At 43.0% G+C, this 17,156-nt stretch overlaps 1 protein-coding gene across 2 annotated transcripts in view; it reads right to left on the reverse strand.

Moving 5' to 3' along the window:
• Positions 1 to 17,156, reverse strand: part of ENTPD3 (ectonucleoside triphosphate diphosphohydrolase 3) — a 120,065-nt gene that overhangs the window by 5,254 nt on the left and 97,655 nt on the right. The window contains exons 6-8 of one of the 2 annotated variants that reach the window (XM_073569108.1): positions 16,608 to 16,838; positions 4,892 to 5,161; positions 4,382 to 4,492 (exon numbers count right to left, since the gene is read on the reverse strand). In XM_073569108.1, the coding sequence (XP_073425209.1) occupies positions 4,382 to 4,492; positions 4,892 to 5,161; positions 16,608 to 16,838 (612 nt within the window). The remainder of the gene's footprint in view (positions 1 to 4,381; positions 4,493 to 4,891; positions 5,162 to 16,607; positions 16,839 to 17,156) is intronic. The other variant, XM_073569119.1, reaches the window with a different exon arrangement.

Consider the following 17,156-nt stretch of genomic DNA (forward strand, 5'->3'; position numbering starts at 1 on the left):
ACAGTGACCGCAGCCTTTGACCCCCAGATGATGCTTCATTTGACCACCTTAGTATGCACTGGGATTCTCGAATTTAGTGTAATCAAAAAGGAAATGCAAACTAAATAGAAAATCAGTCATATAGTGTAGTTAGGGAATTTTTAATTGTATATTAGAAAATAGTTTAGATTATTGCATAAAATAGATAGGGATTTAGGAGGAAAATTGATTTGGACTTTTGACCACTCGTTTACAATGGACCTGTCACAAGTGGACAGTTTTTGCTCCTATTTTATTCCTGCTGTTCCACTGAGTATTCCCTTTTGTTCTTTTCTAATCAGTCATTTGGTTCCAGACATATGGGTCTTTTTATTAGGCTATTTTTATTGTCCTTACCAAGTTGTCATGGCTCCTAGGATTCTCTGGGAAGGGGGGTATCTTAAGGCTGCTTTGCAGAATTAGGTAATCCTTTTGTAAAACCCCTAGAAATTAGCACTAAATAGAAAGGCGGATAACTCTGTTACTACATGGCGGATTTGAAAAAAAAAACAAAAAAACCCCAGAATGCTCAGGGGAATAGCACGAATTAAAAAATGGCAAATACTGCCTTTTCTTGACATAATGACAGGTCAACTTTAATGGTCCCTCTAGATGGTCACCAAGAGAGATCTTCACAGTTTTTCATGTATTATCCTATAAGAAAATCTGTACATGGAGAACCATGGCAAACGAGTCCTACAGAGGCAATGCTGGGGTTATGCACCACACCCTGCAGAAGGAAATTATACTTTCTGCTTTTGTTTCCTGACTATTGTATCCCTATAACCCTTCATTGTGGTTAGATGTTACATGACAGGCAACATACATCAATATGTATGATAGCTAATAACTGCATGACAAATTATTTATATATTTATGTATGGCTGCAGGTTTCTATTTAGTTTAACATGTCGCACTTGCTAGATATGACTGCAGTCTCGTACTATATTTGACAATATGTAGCACAAGCTGTCTGTTTTGCTTGTTATTTCTATTTCATTAATTGCTGTTCATTTTTCTTACCTCTGGCCACACGCTTGGACTGCCTGTGATGCCATCTAGCGGTCTCCCATATTTTAATTGATATTTTAAATATTTGTATGTTGATGATTTCTAATAAAGCTTTTACTATGGTTCTCTATGTGCACCTTTTCTTATAAAATAATGCATTTTGGTGTATTGACCCCAATTTATAAGTTCCATGCATGTACCTCGTAAAGATATACTCGGTTTAATACTTATATATGTATATATGTGACGAGATTGCCTGCTTCCTTTTCTCTACAAGTTTTTCATTTGCAGTACCGTACAAAAGTTTTAGGTAGGTGTGAAAAAAATGCTGCAAAGTAAGAATGCTTTCAAAAATAGAATTGTTAATAATTTATGTTTAGCAAATTATTATATAAAAAGTGAAAGAACAAAAGAAAAATCTAAATCAAATAAATATTTGGTGTCAACACATTTTGCCTTCAAAACAGCATCAATTCTTCTAGGCACATGTACACAAAGTTCATGAAGGAACTCTGCAGGGAGGCTGTTCCAAACATCTTGGAGGACTAACCACAGATCTGTTGATATAATAGGCTGGTGCAAATCCTTCTGTTTCATGTAATCCCAGACAGACTGGATGTAGAGATCAGGGCTTTGTGGGGCAGATCATCACTTCAAACACTACTTATTCTTCTTTACATTGAAGATAGTTTTAACCCCTTTCCTACATTAGACATACTATTCCGTCCATGTGACCTGGGACCTAAGTCCCAAGGACGGAATAGTACGTCATAGCGATCAGCGGCACCCCCCGTGGGGAGCGCCGCTGATCGCGGCCGGGTGTCAGCGGATTATCACAGCTGACACCCAACACTATGTGTCAGGGGCGGTCACGAACTGACCCCGACACATTAACCCCGCACACTGATCGCAGTGTACCGGAGGATCAGGGAAGCATCGGCAGGGAGGGGGCTCCCTCCGCGCTTCCCTGAGACCCCCGCAGCAGCGCGATGTGCTTGAGAAAGCCTCCAGCAGTGCCTGCAGATCACTGATCTGACACACTGTTGTGCAAGGTGTCAGATCAGCGATCAGACATATTACAATAATGTCCCCCCTGGGACAATGTAATAAAGTAAAAAAAAAAAAAAGTGTAAAAATAATTTATAAAAAAAAATCGCTAAATAAATAAAAAAAAATATTCCCTAATAAATTCATTTTTTGAAAATAAATTAAAAAAAAACAATAAAAGTACACATAATTGGTATCGCCGCGTCCGTAAAGACCCGCCCTATAAAACTGTCCCAATAGTTAACCCCTTTATTGAACCCCTTAAAAAATAAAAATAAAAAACGAAGCAAAAAATTTTGCAGTGAAAAAGTCAAACGGCGCTCCTTCCCTTCCGAGCTCTGCCGTGCGCTGAAACAGTGGTTCCCCCCCACATATCAGGTATCAGCGTACTCAGGACAAATTGCACAATAACTTTTCCAATCCAATTTCTCCTGTTACCCTTGATAAAATAAAAAATTGAACCTGAAGTAATTTTTGTTTGTGAAAAAAAGTTAAATGTTCATTTTTTTTTAAACATTCAAAAAAATTGCTGTGAAGCACCTGAAGGGTTAATAAACTTCTTGAATGTGGTTTTGAGTACCTTGAGGGGTGCAGTTTTTAGAATGGTGTCACTTTTGGCTATTTTCTATCATATAGACCCCTCAAAGTGACTTCAAATGTGATGTGGTCCCTAAAAATAAAATGGTGTTGTAAAAATGAGAAATCACTGGTCAACTTTTAACCCTTATAACTTCCTAACAAAAAAATTTTGGTTCCCAAATTGTGCTGATGTAAAGTGAACATGTGGGAAATGTTATTTATTAAGTTTTTTGTGTGCCATATCTCTGTGATTTAAGAGCATGGGGGTGTGTGCACACGCTGCGGATTCTGCTGCGGATCCGCAGCGGATTTGGCCCTGCGGTGTACAGTACCATTAGTCCCTATGAGAAATGGAAACCGCAGTGCAGATGCTGCGGAATTTTCCGCGCGGATTTTCTGCGGTTTCTAAACCGCAGAAAGAATTGACATGTCAATTCTTTCTGCGGATTCCGCAGCGGTTTACCATCTCCTCCATTGTGGAGATGGTAAAACCGCAGGATAATCCGCAGATAAACCGCAGGTCTTTTGACCTGCAGATTTATCTGTGGATTTTGAAAATCCGCAGCAGATTCCGCAGCGTGTGCACACAGCCTAAAAACTCAAAGTTGGAAAAGTGCAAAGTTTTCAAAATTTTCGCTAAATTTCCGTCTTTTCACAAATAAACGCAAGTTATATGAATAAAATTTTACCAATAACATGAAGTACAATATGTCACGAGAAAACAATGTCAGAATCACCGGGATCCATGGAAGCGTTCCAGAGTTATTACCTCATAAAGGGACAGTGGTCAGAATTGTAAAAATTGGCCTGGGCATTAACATGCAAACCACCCTTGGGAGTAAAGGGGTTAATGACATTGGTTGTATGTTAGAGTTCGGTGTGCTGCTGTACAATAGATTTGGAGCCAATCAAACGCCTCCCTGATCGTTTTCCATGATGTATCTAGAAGATTTTATGCTGTTTTAAAGGCAAAAGGAGGTCACACCAAATATTGATGTGATAGATTTCTCTTTTGTTCATTCACTTTGGATTTTAAAAATTGCTAAAAATAAAATATTAGCACCTTTTTTTTTTTTTAAAGCATTCTTACTTTGCAGCTTACTTTTCCCAACACCTACCAAAAACTGATGCACATAACACTATTACACCAGAAAAAGTATCAAAGTTGTCCTCCAGTCCATCTAAATGGATGATGAAAGTCAAATTGGTGGTGGTCCAACTCTTGGCACCCCTTCTGATCAAATGATTGAAAATGCACTGCTACCTCAGTCGGCAATTTGTCCCATTCGTTGCTTACCAGACCCTTTTTCGGATAGCTGTGCCTCACATTACAGTCTATTTGTATTCACTTCAATGGGACTAAGCTTCTCTGGGCTCTAAAGACAGGCCCTACTAAAAGTATAGGGTGGGTAATCAATGAAGGGGGACACAGTGCTTGGGGGAGCACCACATCCCTCCTTATCAGTTAGGGTGCTGTATGTCGGACCACTACCAATCTGATATTGATGTCCGATGTTAAGGATAGGCTATCAATTTTCTAAGATAAGAAAATCACTTTAAAACAGTGTAGCAATGTATTTTGCCCTGCTTAGAAAGAGGTGCAACATATTTGTTCTAGGATTCCTTTCTTGGATATTATGGGCTGAGTGATTTTTGTAAATGGGTGTAGCTTCTAGCCCTTCTTCCTTTTATTTTATCCTACTATAATAAAGAATATTCTACAAACCTTGCTCCATTCTTGACTACAGAAAGAAGACATACTTGTGTTGAATTCTGGTAATTGGAAATTTCCACTCAGATTTAAAGCATTGGCTGTGTAATAAAAACCAGAAAATGCCTGGAACACAAAAAAAATCTGTAAACACATTAAAAATATAGTCCTAAATGCATATAACCATAGTGTAATATACAGTAGGCGGGCACGCAGGTAGTAGAGGGCCCCTGTGCAAGCACAATATGAGCCCTTTGCAGTCCAATAGCTAATCTTAATGCATAATTCCACCTGTGGAAGTGGAAGTGGCCCTCGTACCTCTTGGGCCACTGCTGCAATAATGGTATGTCCACCGCTGATATTCAGCAGCCAAGACAAAAGAACAGACTGGACTGCAGACCTGTTGAGATGATCTCTTGCTGCATAATTCTAGTAGAATCATCATTAATATTTTATGTGCAGAAATTGGTAGCACTGACTATTAGGTGATGAAACACACATTACTAATGTCTGAGACCAGCTTACCGAAAATCCTCCCTTCACCTTGGGCTGGTAAACACCATCAAATGAGCAGTCTTGCTTCCCTTGGCATGCAGCAAAATCAAACAGCGTAGCTACTCTCTCCATACATTGAACTGGCTCTCCTGTGCCCTTAAAACTTATGAGTTGATCGGGATTGTAATTTGCTGGTCGAAAAGATGCACAACACAGGCTTCCAAATATGTGATTCATTGTTAAATTCACCATGTAATTCTGAGGATAGCATGGATTCACTACAGATTTCCCATGTGAGCTCTAAATATGATAGAAAGAAGAGAAGTATGGTTCAGATGAAACTATACGAAAGTCATACATGTCCAATAATTTGGGACCAATGCTGTGATCTTCCAATCACTCTCTACTTTACCCAAAAAAATTCTAAATACTGAAATTTCGACTGTACATACCTTGGTTCATGAGAAACTGATGTTTTTAAAGCAGGTATTCGAAATGTCCACCCTTCGCATTCAAGCATTCCTGCACGCTCCGGTCCATATTGTTGAGTGTATTTCGCAAGACATCTGGGGTCATAGCTTGAATTTTTCACTGTATGTTCTCTTGGCGTGCCTGTAATGTTCGTGGCTTGTTACTATACAAATGGCCCCAAAGGAAAAAATCCAGCGGTGTTAAATCAGTACAGTGACTCTGTACAGGTGAACACGGCCTTTCTTGGCCACTTGTTGACATGTGGAATATGAGATGCCTGTCTCCTATGAAAGCCTGTCCAACAATATACATCGAGATGCCAAAAGTCGCTGTTTCACATCTTGAATTGTTTCCTTGGACATCTTCTGTCGTGCCTATCCTCTATGCCATTTTCAGACGTCCTTCATCACGCCTATCCAGTAACGTTCCTGTAACTTTCAGCTTATTCACCAATTACAGAAAACACTATTTGAGCAGAAGATTTTGACCTCCAAACTTCTTTAGAAACTCACCTCTTTAAGGACTCAGTTTTCTAATACATTTTCACAATGAAAACACGCTCCTCCAAACTGGATGTACATTTGTTAGCAAATGAAGAAGGAATTCAATAGGAGTGAAATGCAAGCACCCCACATAAGATACTGATGTGCAGAAAGGTGCGCAGCAAGTCTATCTCGTAGTGGATACGACAGGCGGGGTGACAAATCAGCGAGAGGATGTTTCTTGTCCATTGCACTCAGTTCTCATGAACCAAACTATGTACAGTTGTGCTCAAAAGTTTACATACCCCAGCAGAATTTTTGCTTTCTTGACCTTTTTTCTGAGAATATGAATGATAACACCAAAACTTTTTCTCCACTCATGGTAAGTGGTTGGGTGAAGCTATTTATTGTCAAACTACTGTGTTTTCTCTTTTTAAATCATAATGATAACCTAAAACATCCAAATGGCCCTGATCAAAAGTCTACATACCCCATTTGTTTATACGGCGTATTGCCCCCTCTAACATCAATGACAGCTTGAAGTCTTTTGTGGTAGCTGTGGATGAGGTTCTTTATTTTCTCAGATGGTAAAGCTGCCCACTGTTCTTGGCAAAAAGCCCTCAGTTCCTGTAAATTCCTGGGCTGTCAAGCATGAACTGAGCACTTGAGCTCTCCCCAGAGTGGCTCAATGATTGCACTCAACATAGAATCGTGAAATTCATGCATAAGTCCGAGACGGAAACGTTCCGGTACAAACAATTTACCAGGGGGTTTACCACCCGGAGCCTGAGCCTGGGCCTCCAAAATCCCTCTCTGCAACTCAGATGAGATTTCGGCCACCACTACTCCTGGCTGAAGAATGGAGGAGGGAGGTTCTGGAGGGGATACCGAATCAAAGCTTCGGGATAAGGCATCAGCCTTGATGTTTTTAGATCCCGGTTGGAATGTGATGGTAAACTGAAATCGAGAAAAAAAGCGCCCACCGAGCCTGTCTGGGGGTCAATCTCTTGGCAGACTCGATATAGGCCAAATTTTTGTGATCAGTAATGACTGTAATGGGATGAACGGCCCCCTCCAGGAAATGCCTCTATTCTTCAAAAGCCAACTTTACCGCCTATAAATCTCTATTGCCGACATCGTAATTTCTCTCGGCAGAGAAAATTTTTTTAGAGAAGAAGGCGCAAGGTCTCAGATTAGTAAGGGTAGGAGGGCCCTGAGACAAAACTGCCCCCACCCCTACTTCTGAGGCGTCAACCTCCACGACAAAAGGTCTTGACGGGTCGGGTTGTACCAATTCAGGGGCTGAAGAAAAGCATTTTTTTAATGTCATGAAAGAATTTTTTGCAGCTACAGACCAATTTTTTACATCAGCTCCCTTGAGAGTGAGGTCCGTTAGAGGCTTTACCACCTGCTTGAAGCCCTTAATAAATTTCCTATAGAAGTTAGCAAAGCCCAAAACCCTTTCAAATCATGAGGCTGCACCCAATCTGTAACAGCCTGGACCTTCTTAGGATCCATGCGGAACCCGTCCCCTGACACAATCAAACCCAGAAAGGATAATTCTTGCATGAAGAATGAGCATTTTTCCAACTTGGCATACAAATGATTCTCCCTCAGTCTCATGAGAACCATCTGCAAATGGTGCAAGTGAGATTGACTGTCCACCGAGTATATCAAAATGTCATCCAAATAGATAACCACAAAACGACCAATTAAATTACCAATTAAATCAGAGAAAATTACATTAATAAAATTCTGAAAAACAGCAGGAGCGTTGGTGAGACCAAAGGGCATAACCAAGTTTTCGAACAGCCCTTCAGTCTCGTCAGGAATGCTGTTTTCCATTCGTCCCCTTCCCGGACTCTTATAAGGTTATATGCCCCATGTAAATCCAGCTTAGAGAACCACTTGGCCCCGGTGAGTTGGTTACATAGATCAGGAATTAGGGTGAGAGGGTATGTATTTTTCACAGTAATCTTGTTTAATTCCCGAAAGTTGAGGCACGGCCGCAAACCACCATCTTTTTTCTTAACAAAAAAGAAGCCCGCCACCACAGGTGAAATAGAAGGCCTAATATGCCCTTTGCGGAGACTCTCGGTAATGTATTCCTTCATGGCTAGACGTTCAGGCCCGGACAAATTGAACAGGCGAGCCTTGGGTAACTTGGCTCCAGGGACTAGATTAATGGCACAATCAAAGGGTCTATGTCGTGGTAGCGCCTCAGCATCACTTTCGGAAAATACGTCTTCAAAATCTTTCAGGCACTCCAGAATACCTTCCAGACTGACAGACGACACCGACACAGGTTTTACTAGGGTGACAAGAGTTGTCAAGTTACAACATAGACCGTTAGCCATACAACCCCACTGAATGATCTCCCCCGTGACCCAGTCAATAGTAGGATTGTGGCGTTGAAGCCAAGGCATACCCAGTACCAGTCCAGCTGGCAGATTATTTAGAACAAAACACCTTAATTTTTCCACGTGAGTGGAACCCACTTTCAGAGAAAAGGTATCAGGTATCAGTCATGAAACAAATTCCCTCCTGGGTGATAGGAGAAGAATCAATTGCCACAATTTTAACAGGATCTTTTAACCTGACTGTCCCTAACTTATGAAAAGTCACAACTTTGGCATCGATCAGATTAATAGAAGAACCACAGTCAACAAAGGTGGCAGTCACAACCGGACCGCCTGCAAGTTCTAGTTCCACCGGAAGCAGAATTATAGTAAGCGAGGAAAAAGGTACCTGAGAGTCTGGGCAGCCTCCTCGATTGTTACCCAGACTCAGTCGTTTTCCTGACGGCTTCACTGAAGAAGGGCAAGAAGGACAGTTCCTTCTCCAATGTCCAGAGGATCCACAGTAAAAGCACAGTTGGTTGTTTCTACGGCATCTCCTCTCTTTTTCCTTCAAGGACGTGGCACCAACCTCCATGGGCTCGGGACTAGATGCAGAGTCTCTCAGGTTGGAGAATAAAGGGGTCTCCTGCAGCATGATCCCTCTCGCCCACAGCCTACGGTCCATGCGGACAGCCTGGATCATAGCGTCCTCCAAAGAATCCGGTGGAGGATGAAGGGCCAGGGCATGTTTCAAACGTGGACACAGTCACTGTAAACAATGTTTCTGTTTGTTTTCACTTTCACCCCTATAATCCTTCACTTTCTGCTAATTCCCCTAATCCCTACTCCTAGTAAGGAACTGTTCATCTCTTCTTCAATCCTCCCCATCCACCTCACCTCCGCCTGAAAACTGTTCCTTAACATACAATCCTCTGTCTCCAAACACAGACAGCCCCCTCATGCCCTCTCCTGCTCCCACCTGCTAACACTTTCTCTGCTCCTTCTCACTGCTGGTGATATCTCTCCAAATCCTGGTCCTCCTCACCACATTCCCACAGTCATTTCTACCTCCCATCCACACTCTATCACAACCTTCCGTAACCTCTCCAACCTTATACCCATTCACCCAGCCCCCGCTTCCCCAGTCCCACTAACAGGAGCTCTGTGGAACGCTCGCTCTGTCTGCAACAAGCTTTCCTACATCCATGATCTTTTTGTTACTACCAAACTCTCCTTCCTCGCCATCACCGAAACCTGGCTCACCCCTTCTGACACAGCCTCTCCTGCTGCACTTTCGTATGGCGGCTTCCACCTTTCTCACACCCCCCGCCCCAGCAGCAAACATGGTGGAGGAGTTGGTTTTCTCCTGTCAGATACCTGCTCCTTCACCCCAATCCCACTGCCACCCTCTGTTACCCTCCCTTCCTTTGAGGTGCACTCTGTGCGCATCTACTCCCCCTCCAACCTCCAACTGGCTGTCATCTACCGCCCCCCAGGGCCAGCCACCACCTTCTTTGACCACTTCACCACCTGGTTACTTCATTTCCTTTCCGCGGACATCCCTACCATCATCATGGGCGACTTCAACATCCCCATTGACACTTCCCTCTCAGCTGCCACTAAACTTCTATCTCTCACTTCCTCCTTCGGCCTCACTCAATGGTCTTCTACAGCCACCCACAAAGATGGCCACACACTGGACCTCATCTTCACCCGCCTCTGCTCCCTATTTAACCTCTCTAACTTACCTCTTCCTCTCTCTGACCACAACCTGCTCACATTCTCTTCCCTCTTCACTCCATGTCTACAATCCCCACCCCACAAACTTTCACACCCTCGCAGGAATCTTAAACACCTTGACCTACACTCATTCTCTGAATCCCTCCTCCCTCTTACAGATATAAGTTCCTTACACAATGCGGATGACGCTGCCGCTCTATATAACACCACAATAGCTGTAGCTTTGGAATCCGCTGCCCCACTTACACATACCAAAACTCGCAAAATCAACAGACAGCCCTGGCACACCAGCCTGACCAAAGAGCTGAGGCGAGCTTCCAGGGCTGCTGAGCGCAGATGGAAAAGATCCCACTCCAACGAGCACTTCATCGCATTCAAACAGTCCCTCACTACTTTCAAGACCACACTCGCCACAGCAAAACAAACCTACTTCTCATCTCTCATATCCTCCCTGTCTCACAACCCTAAACAGTTATTCAACACCTTCAATTCTCTCCTCCGCCCCCCAGCACCTCCTCCCTCCCCACTCATCTCAGATGAAGACTTTGCCTCATTTTTCAAGCAGAAAATTGATAACATCAGGGACAGTTTTGGTCAACACCCCCAGAGCCCTTCCTCCCGACTTCCCAGCCCTCCACCTTCAAAACCAACTTCTCCACCATTACAGAAGATCGACTCTCCACTCTACTCTCAAGATCACATCTCACCACCTGTGCACTCGACCCGATCCCATCCCACTTCATCCCAAACCTCACCACAGTCTTCATCCCAACCCTAACCCATCTCTTCAACCTATCACTAACAACTGGTGTTTTCCCCTCAAGCTTTAAACATGCCTCCATCACACCTATCCTCAAAAAGCCCTCTCTTGACCCATCCTCTGTATCTAGCTATCGCCCTATATCACTTCTCCCATACGCCTCCAAGCTACTGGAACAACACGTCTACCTTGAACTGTCCTCCCATCTCTCTTCTTGCTCCCTCTTCGACCGCTTACAATCTGGCTTCCGGTCACAGCACTCCACTGAAACTGCCCTTACTAAGGTCACCAATGACCTCTTAACTGCCAAGAGCAAGCGACACTACTCTGTCCTCCTCCTCCTGGACCTGTCGGCTGCCTTTGACACAGTGGACCATTCCCTATTATTACAGACCCTCTCATCCCTCGGCATCACAGACTTGGCCCTCTCCTGGATCTCATCATACCTAACAGACCGGACATTCAGCGTCTCCCACTCACACACCACCTCCTCACCTCGCCCCCTATCTGTCGGAGTCCCACAAGGTTCAGTCCTTGGGCCCCTGCTGTTCTCTATTTACACCTTTGGCCTGGGACAGCTCATAGAATCTCATGGCTTTCAGTATCATCTTTATGCTGATGACACACAGATCTACATCTCTGGACCAGATATCACCTCCCTACTAACCAGAATCCCTCAATGTCTGTCCACTATTTCATCCTTCTTCTCCACTAGATATCTGAAACTCAACATGGACAAAACAGAATTCATCATCTTTCCCCATCTCACGTGACCCCCCCTACGAACCTATCAATTACAGTAAATGACTGCCCACTCTCCCCAGTCCCACAAGCTCGCTGCCTCGGAGTAATCCTTGACGCTGATCTCTCCTTCAAACCACATATCCAAACCCTTTCCACTTCATGCCGACTTCAACTCAAAAATATTTCACGCATCCGTTCATTCCTCACCCAAGAATCTGCAAAAACCCTAGTCCATGCCCTCATCATCTCTCGCCTTGACTACTGCAACCTCATGCTCTGTGGCCTCCCCTCAAACACTCTCGCACCCCTCCAATCTATTCTAAACTCTGCTGCCCGACTAATCCACCTGTCCCCCCGCTATTCCCCAGCTTCTCCCCTCTGTCAATCCCTTCACTGGCTCCCAATTGCCCAGAGACTCCATTACAAAACCCTAACCATGACATACAAAGCCATCCACAACTTGTCTCCTCCATACATCTGTGACCTCGTCTCCCGGTACTTTCCTGCACGCAACCTCCGATCCTCACAAGATCTCCTTCTCTACTCCCCTCTTATCTCCTCTTCCCACAATCGCATACAAGATTTCTCTCGCGCATCACCCCTACTCTGGAACTCTCTACCACAACATATCAGACTCTCACCTACCATCGAAACCTTCAAAAAGAGCCTGAAGACCCACCTCTTCCGACAAGCCTATAACCTGCAGTAACCACCGATCGACCAAACCGCTGCACGACCAGCTCTACCCTCGCCTACTGTATTATCACCCATCCCTTGAAGATTGTGAGCCCTCGCGGGCAGGGTCCTCTCTCCTCCTGTACCAGTTATGACTTGTATTGTTTAAGATTATTGTACTTGTTTTTATGTATACCCCTCCTCACATGTAAAGCGCCATGGAATAAATGGCGCTATAACAATAAATAATAATAATAATAATAACGTTCGGACAGGCCTCTACAGAACAAACACCGGAGGGCAGCATCATCCCCGGAGACCTCCGCTGCCCAGCATCTGAACTCAGAGCAGAACCACTCCGCCGAGTGTTTCCCCTGGCACACACTCATCACCATATCCTCGGCTAGCCTCACACGATCAGGTTCATCGTAGATGTGCCCGAGTGCCTCGAAGAATGCATTCACTGACATTCTCTCAGGGGAGGTAGGGGGAAAGGAAAAAGCCCAAGCCTGAGGTGAGCCCCTTAACAAAGACATAATGACCCCAACCCTCTGACTCTCATCCCCAGAGGAGCGTGGCCTTAACGAAAAGAAGAGTTTGCACCCCTCCTTAAAAACCTTAAATGTTTTTTTCCCCAGAGAAAAAGTCAGGCAATTTAACAGGTGATTCAGGGGAAATTAAGGAAACATCTGTGGTACCCTCACCCCGGGCCCCAGAAGGAAAAGAACCCTGCATGGCATCAGCAACCTCCCTCTGAACCTGTTGCTGTGACTGAGCCAGGGTTCGTAGCTCCACAGACAGGTTTTGCATCATTTGAGTGAGGCTATTCACTTGCTCAGATAAAGCATACAGCGGATCCATGATTCAAGGAAAAAAAAAAGTGCAAACCTCGTTTAAATGTTTTGGGTCAGCTATAATTTCAGGAACACCTTACCACACTTGCTCACTGAGCCAGTGCGCGTGTCCTGAGTACAAAACTGTGCACAAAGATACCTGTGGAGTTGGGCAGCAGTGGTGACAGTGCATACTCCAGGCTCACAGGACCTGAAGCATGTGACTGCTGAGGGAGTGGTCTAAACTCCAGAGAGCTAGGAGCTGAGGAAAACTCCTAGAAGGGTAACTACAGGACAATGTTACCAAGAGGCATAGACAGAGACAGAAACCAGATCAAGCCAGGGTCAAAGCACAAGATAGCACGACAGTACCAAAGAGTTAGACAGAATGGATAGTCAGGACGTAGCAATAGATCAGAAAACCAGAGCGGGCAATAGACAGTACAATAGGGACAAACTGTAATGGAATAACGATAGCCAAGCCTGGAGGTCAGAACCGGAAAAGACAATAATACCAAAACGAGAGACAGAGTACAGAGTGAGGGGACAGACCGGGTCATACACTGGAAGCAAACAAGCTATGCTGTATACAAGCACACCAGGGGTCAGACACACAGCCAGAACAACAGTATAGCTGACAGAGAACCCTGGTAAAGTGTGAATATAAATACCCCTCCCAGATCAAGAAAGAGGCCACGTACACTTAACCCTGTGAGTGCAGGCCAAGAACACTGTCCAAACCATGACAATGATATTGAGGTCAGGAGACTGAGATGGCCACTCGAGAACCTTCACTTTGTTCTGCTGCAGCCAATGACAGATCGACTTGGCTTTGTGTTTTGGATCGTTGTCATGTTGGAATGTCCAAGTATGTCCCATGCGCAGCTTCCGGGCTGATGAGTGTAGGTTTGCCTCCACTACTTGCTGGTAACATGCTGCATTCATCTTTCCTTCAACTTTGACCAAGTTTCCTGTTCCTTTGTAGCTCACACATTCCCAAAACATCAGCGATCCACGTCTGTGCTTTACAGTATGAATGGTGTTCCTTTGATCATAGGCCTTGTTGACCTCTCTCCAAATGTAACGTTTATGGTTGTAGCAAAAAAGTTAAATTTGGGTCTCATCACTCCAAATTACCTTGCTCCAGAAGTTTTGAGGCTTGTTTCTGTGCTGTTTTGCGTATTGAAGGTGAGATACTTTGTGGCATTTGTGCAGTAATGGCTTTTTGCTGGCGACTCGACCATGCAGCCCATTTTTCTTCAGGTACCTCCTTATTGTGCATCTTGAAACAGCCACGCTGCTAGTTTTCATAGAGTTCATTATTTCAGCTGATGTTATTTGTGGGTTTTTCTTTGCATCCCGAACAATTTTCCTGGCAATTGTGGATGACATTTTTGTTGGTCTACCTGATCGCGGTTTTGTTTTTACAGAGCCCTTGATTTTCCATTTGTTAATCACAGTTTGAACGCTGCTGACTGACATTATCAATTCCTTGGATCTCCTTTTGTATCCCTTTCCGGTACTATACAGTTCAACTTACTTTTCCCATAGATCCATTGACAATTCTTTTGCTTTCCCCATGACTCACAATCCAGAAATGTCAGTGGCTGGATGAAATATGCAAGAGTCAGTCTGGATCCCAGAAACTCACTCAGCTTTTATGCACACAAACACTGATTCACTGATTACAAGCAAACAGGTCACAGGTGAGGATGTTACCTTTAGCCATTCAAACCCATTTGTGTCAACTTCTGTGCATGTTATCAGGCCAAAATCACCAGGGTATGTGAACTTTTGATCAGGGTCCTTTAGATGTTTTGTGTTGTCATTATGATTTAAAAAGAGAAAACACAGTAGTTTGACAATAAATGGCTTCACCCAATAACTAACCATGAGTGGAGAAAAAGTTTTGTTGTTATTCATATTCTATGAAAAAAGTCCAAGAAAGCAAAAATTCTGCTGGGGTATGTAAACTTTTGAGCACAACTGTACAGTCCAATTTTCAGTATGTTCGACTGTCTCTTTTAGAAGTTACAGCAATTTTTCAGGGTAAAGTAGCGAGTGACTCACCCTGTTCCTCTAGTATTACATATTTCCTCTGAAATGGAAATACAATAAGTTCAGGGGAAGTTGTATTTTAGTTGTTTTTAGTTACTTCCCCTAGTGTCGTAATTATCCTGCAGAAATGTTTGTACAGTTAATAAATCATACTGAGAAGAGGTCTTTGCATGAAAGAAAGAGAACCCTTATAGAATATAGTATTAATATTAGACAGTGTAAAAATGAATGCCTCATGGGTGCAGATCAGATCCCACAACCCTCCCTGATGAGAATACAGCTATAGATGACAAAAGAAGATGAGTGTTCTGTGTATAGCACTCTCCACTATGAATTATAACTAACACTCTCTGCTAGATGTGAAAATATCTATTTCATAATTCCCATAGACTAGTGATTGTAATGCAGGGTGTGATGTCCATGTTTGGCAAACTATGACCACTGCAATGCTTGTTTGGAAGGTCAGACCCCATAAAATCAGATATTTATGCCATTACTACAGAACACACCATTAAAGAACTCTTCAAGTGACAATTTTAATTTGCATTAAATATTATAAAAACTTTTAAAACCAAATTACTGAGGCCATGTATCACACATTAATATGACTAGTATATTAGAACTGCTTGTAAAATACAGCTCTGGCAAAAATTAAGAGACCACTTTCAAATGTTCAGTTTGTCTGATTTTTCTCTTTATTGGAATATTTGAGTAAAATTTATAAATTGTTCTTTTAGTCTACAAACGTCTGACAACATGTCTCCGAATTTCCAAGGAATAATTTTTTTTTTTTTTTTTTGAAAAAGAGAAATAGTCAAAATAAAAAAAAACAGTGCTTTCAGACGTCAAATAATGCAAAGAAAACAAGTTCATAATCATTTAGAAACAACAATACTAATGTTTTAACTCAGGAAGAGTTCAGAAATCAATATTTTGAGGAAAAACCATGATTTTTAGAAACAGCTTTCATGCGTCTGGGGCATGCTTTCCACCAGTCTTTCACATTGCTTCTGGTACAAAAATGTAAGCAGTTCTTCTTTGTTTGATGGCTTGTGACTATCCATCATCCTCTTGATCACATTCCAGAGGTTTTCAATGGGGTTCAGGTCTGGAGAATGAGCTGCCCATGACAGGGATTTGATGTGGTGGTCTCTTAATTTGTGCCAGAGCTGTACATGGAAGCTACATTCGTTGCAGAGGCACACTGCTCAGCAGAAGATGCTACTTAATTTACAGATCCTCAGTAATGTAATATCCATCATGGAGCCACGTTACAGGACCAATGTCAGCATTCATCAAAATAAGGTTGTTGCTTTTTCTCAAGATTCTGTTTTGTTTTGTTTTTTTTGTTTCTATTTTGGAAAAGATTGTACATTAGAATTAACAAAAGATTTCCCAGGCAATGGTTTCTACATTGTTCATTCTGTCCATCTGCTGATTAATGCTCTTGGAGTAATGGTGACCTGCTAGAAAGGCTATTGGCTATGTACTGTACATGCAAACTACTATTTGCTACAATGCTTAGCCCATAGATAAGAAGGTGGACCAGGATCTGAGCTGCTGTGCTAATTTTCATAAAGGGCTCCTTTAGCATAATTGTTAGCACACACAATTACAATCTTATATAAGCAATGTTTCTAATACCTTAGCTAATGCTGCCAGCAGTCGTTTCTCTGATTCATCTCTTCCATAGCACTGGAAGCTGTGAGTGTACACATTGTACTTATAGCCATACAGGGTCACTTCCAATGTGCTACTAGGATTTTGCTCTGATTTCTCTGGAATGAATGAGATCTGTGTAGAGGCACCACCCAAATCCAGAGCTCCGGTAGTCTCCGCTCCATCTGGATGTGCCCAAGTGCTCCAAATGTTTTTCTAAGGGTAAAGAAAAAGCATATTGCATCCACATTCTTGATAACAGCATTCTCATACAATTTTCCTCTACTTTATATGTGGATTTTTCAGGTACTAGTACTCATTGTAGGACTAATTTTCCCTTCTACGTCAGTTTGGGGACACTGTCGGTGGAGAATACTACATCTCCTCTGCATTGTATTCTAGAAACGTATGTCACAGCGATCATGCAATACCTTTGTCAGTAGCCTTTACAATCTTTTCAGTCCTTGTTAACTGAGATTTAGGCCGGGGTCACACTTGCAACTGCAGTGCGATAAACTCGTGCGAGTCTCTCGC

Source organism: Dendrobates tinctorius, unplaced genomic scaffold (assembly GCF_039654945.1).
Source record: "Dendrobates tinctorius isolate UK_male_01 unplaced genomic scaffold, ASM3965494v1 ptg000005l, whole genome shotgun sequence".
Classification (NCBI taxonomy): domain Eukaryota; kingdom Metazoa; phylum Chordata; class Amphibia; order Anura; family Dendrobatidae; genus Dendrobates; species Dendrobates tinctorius.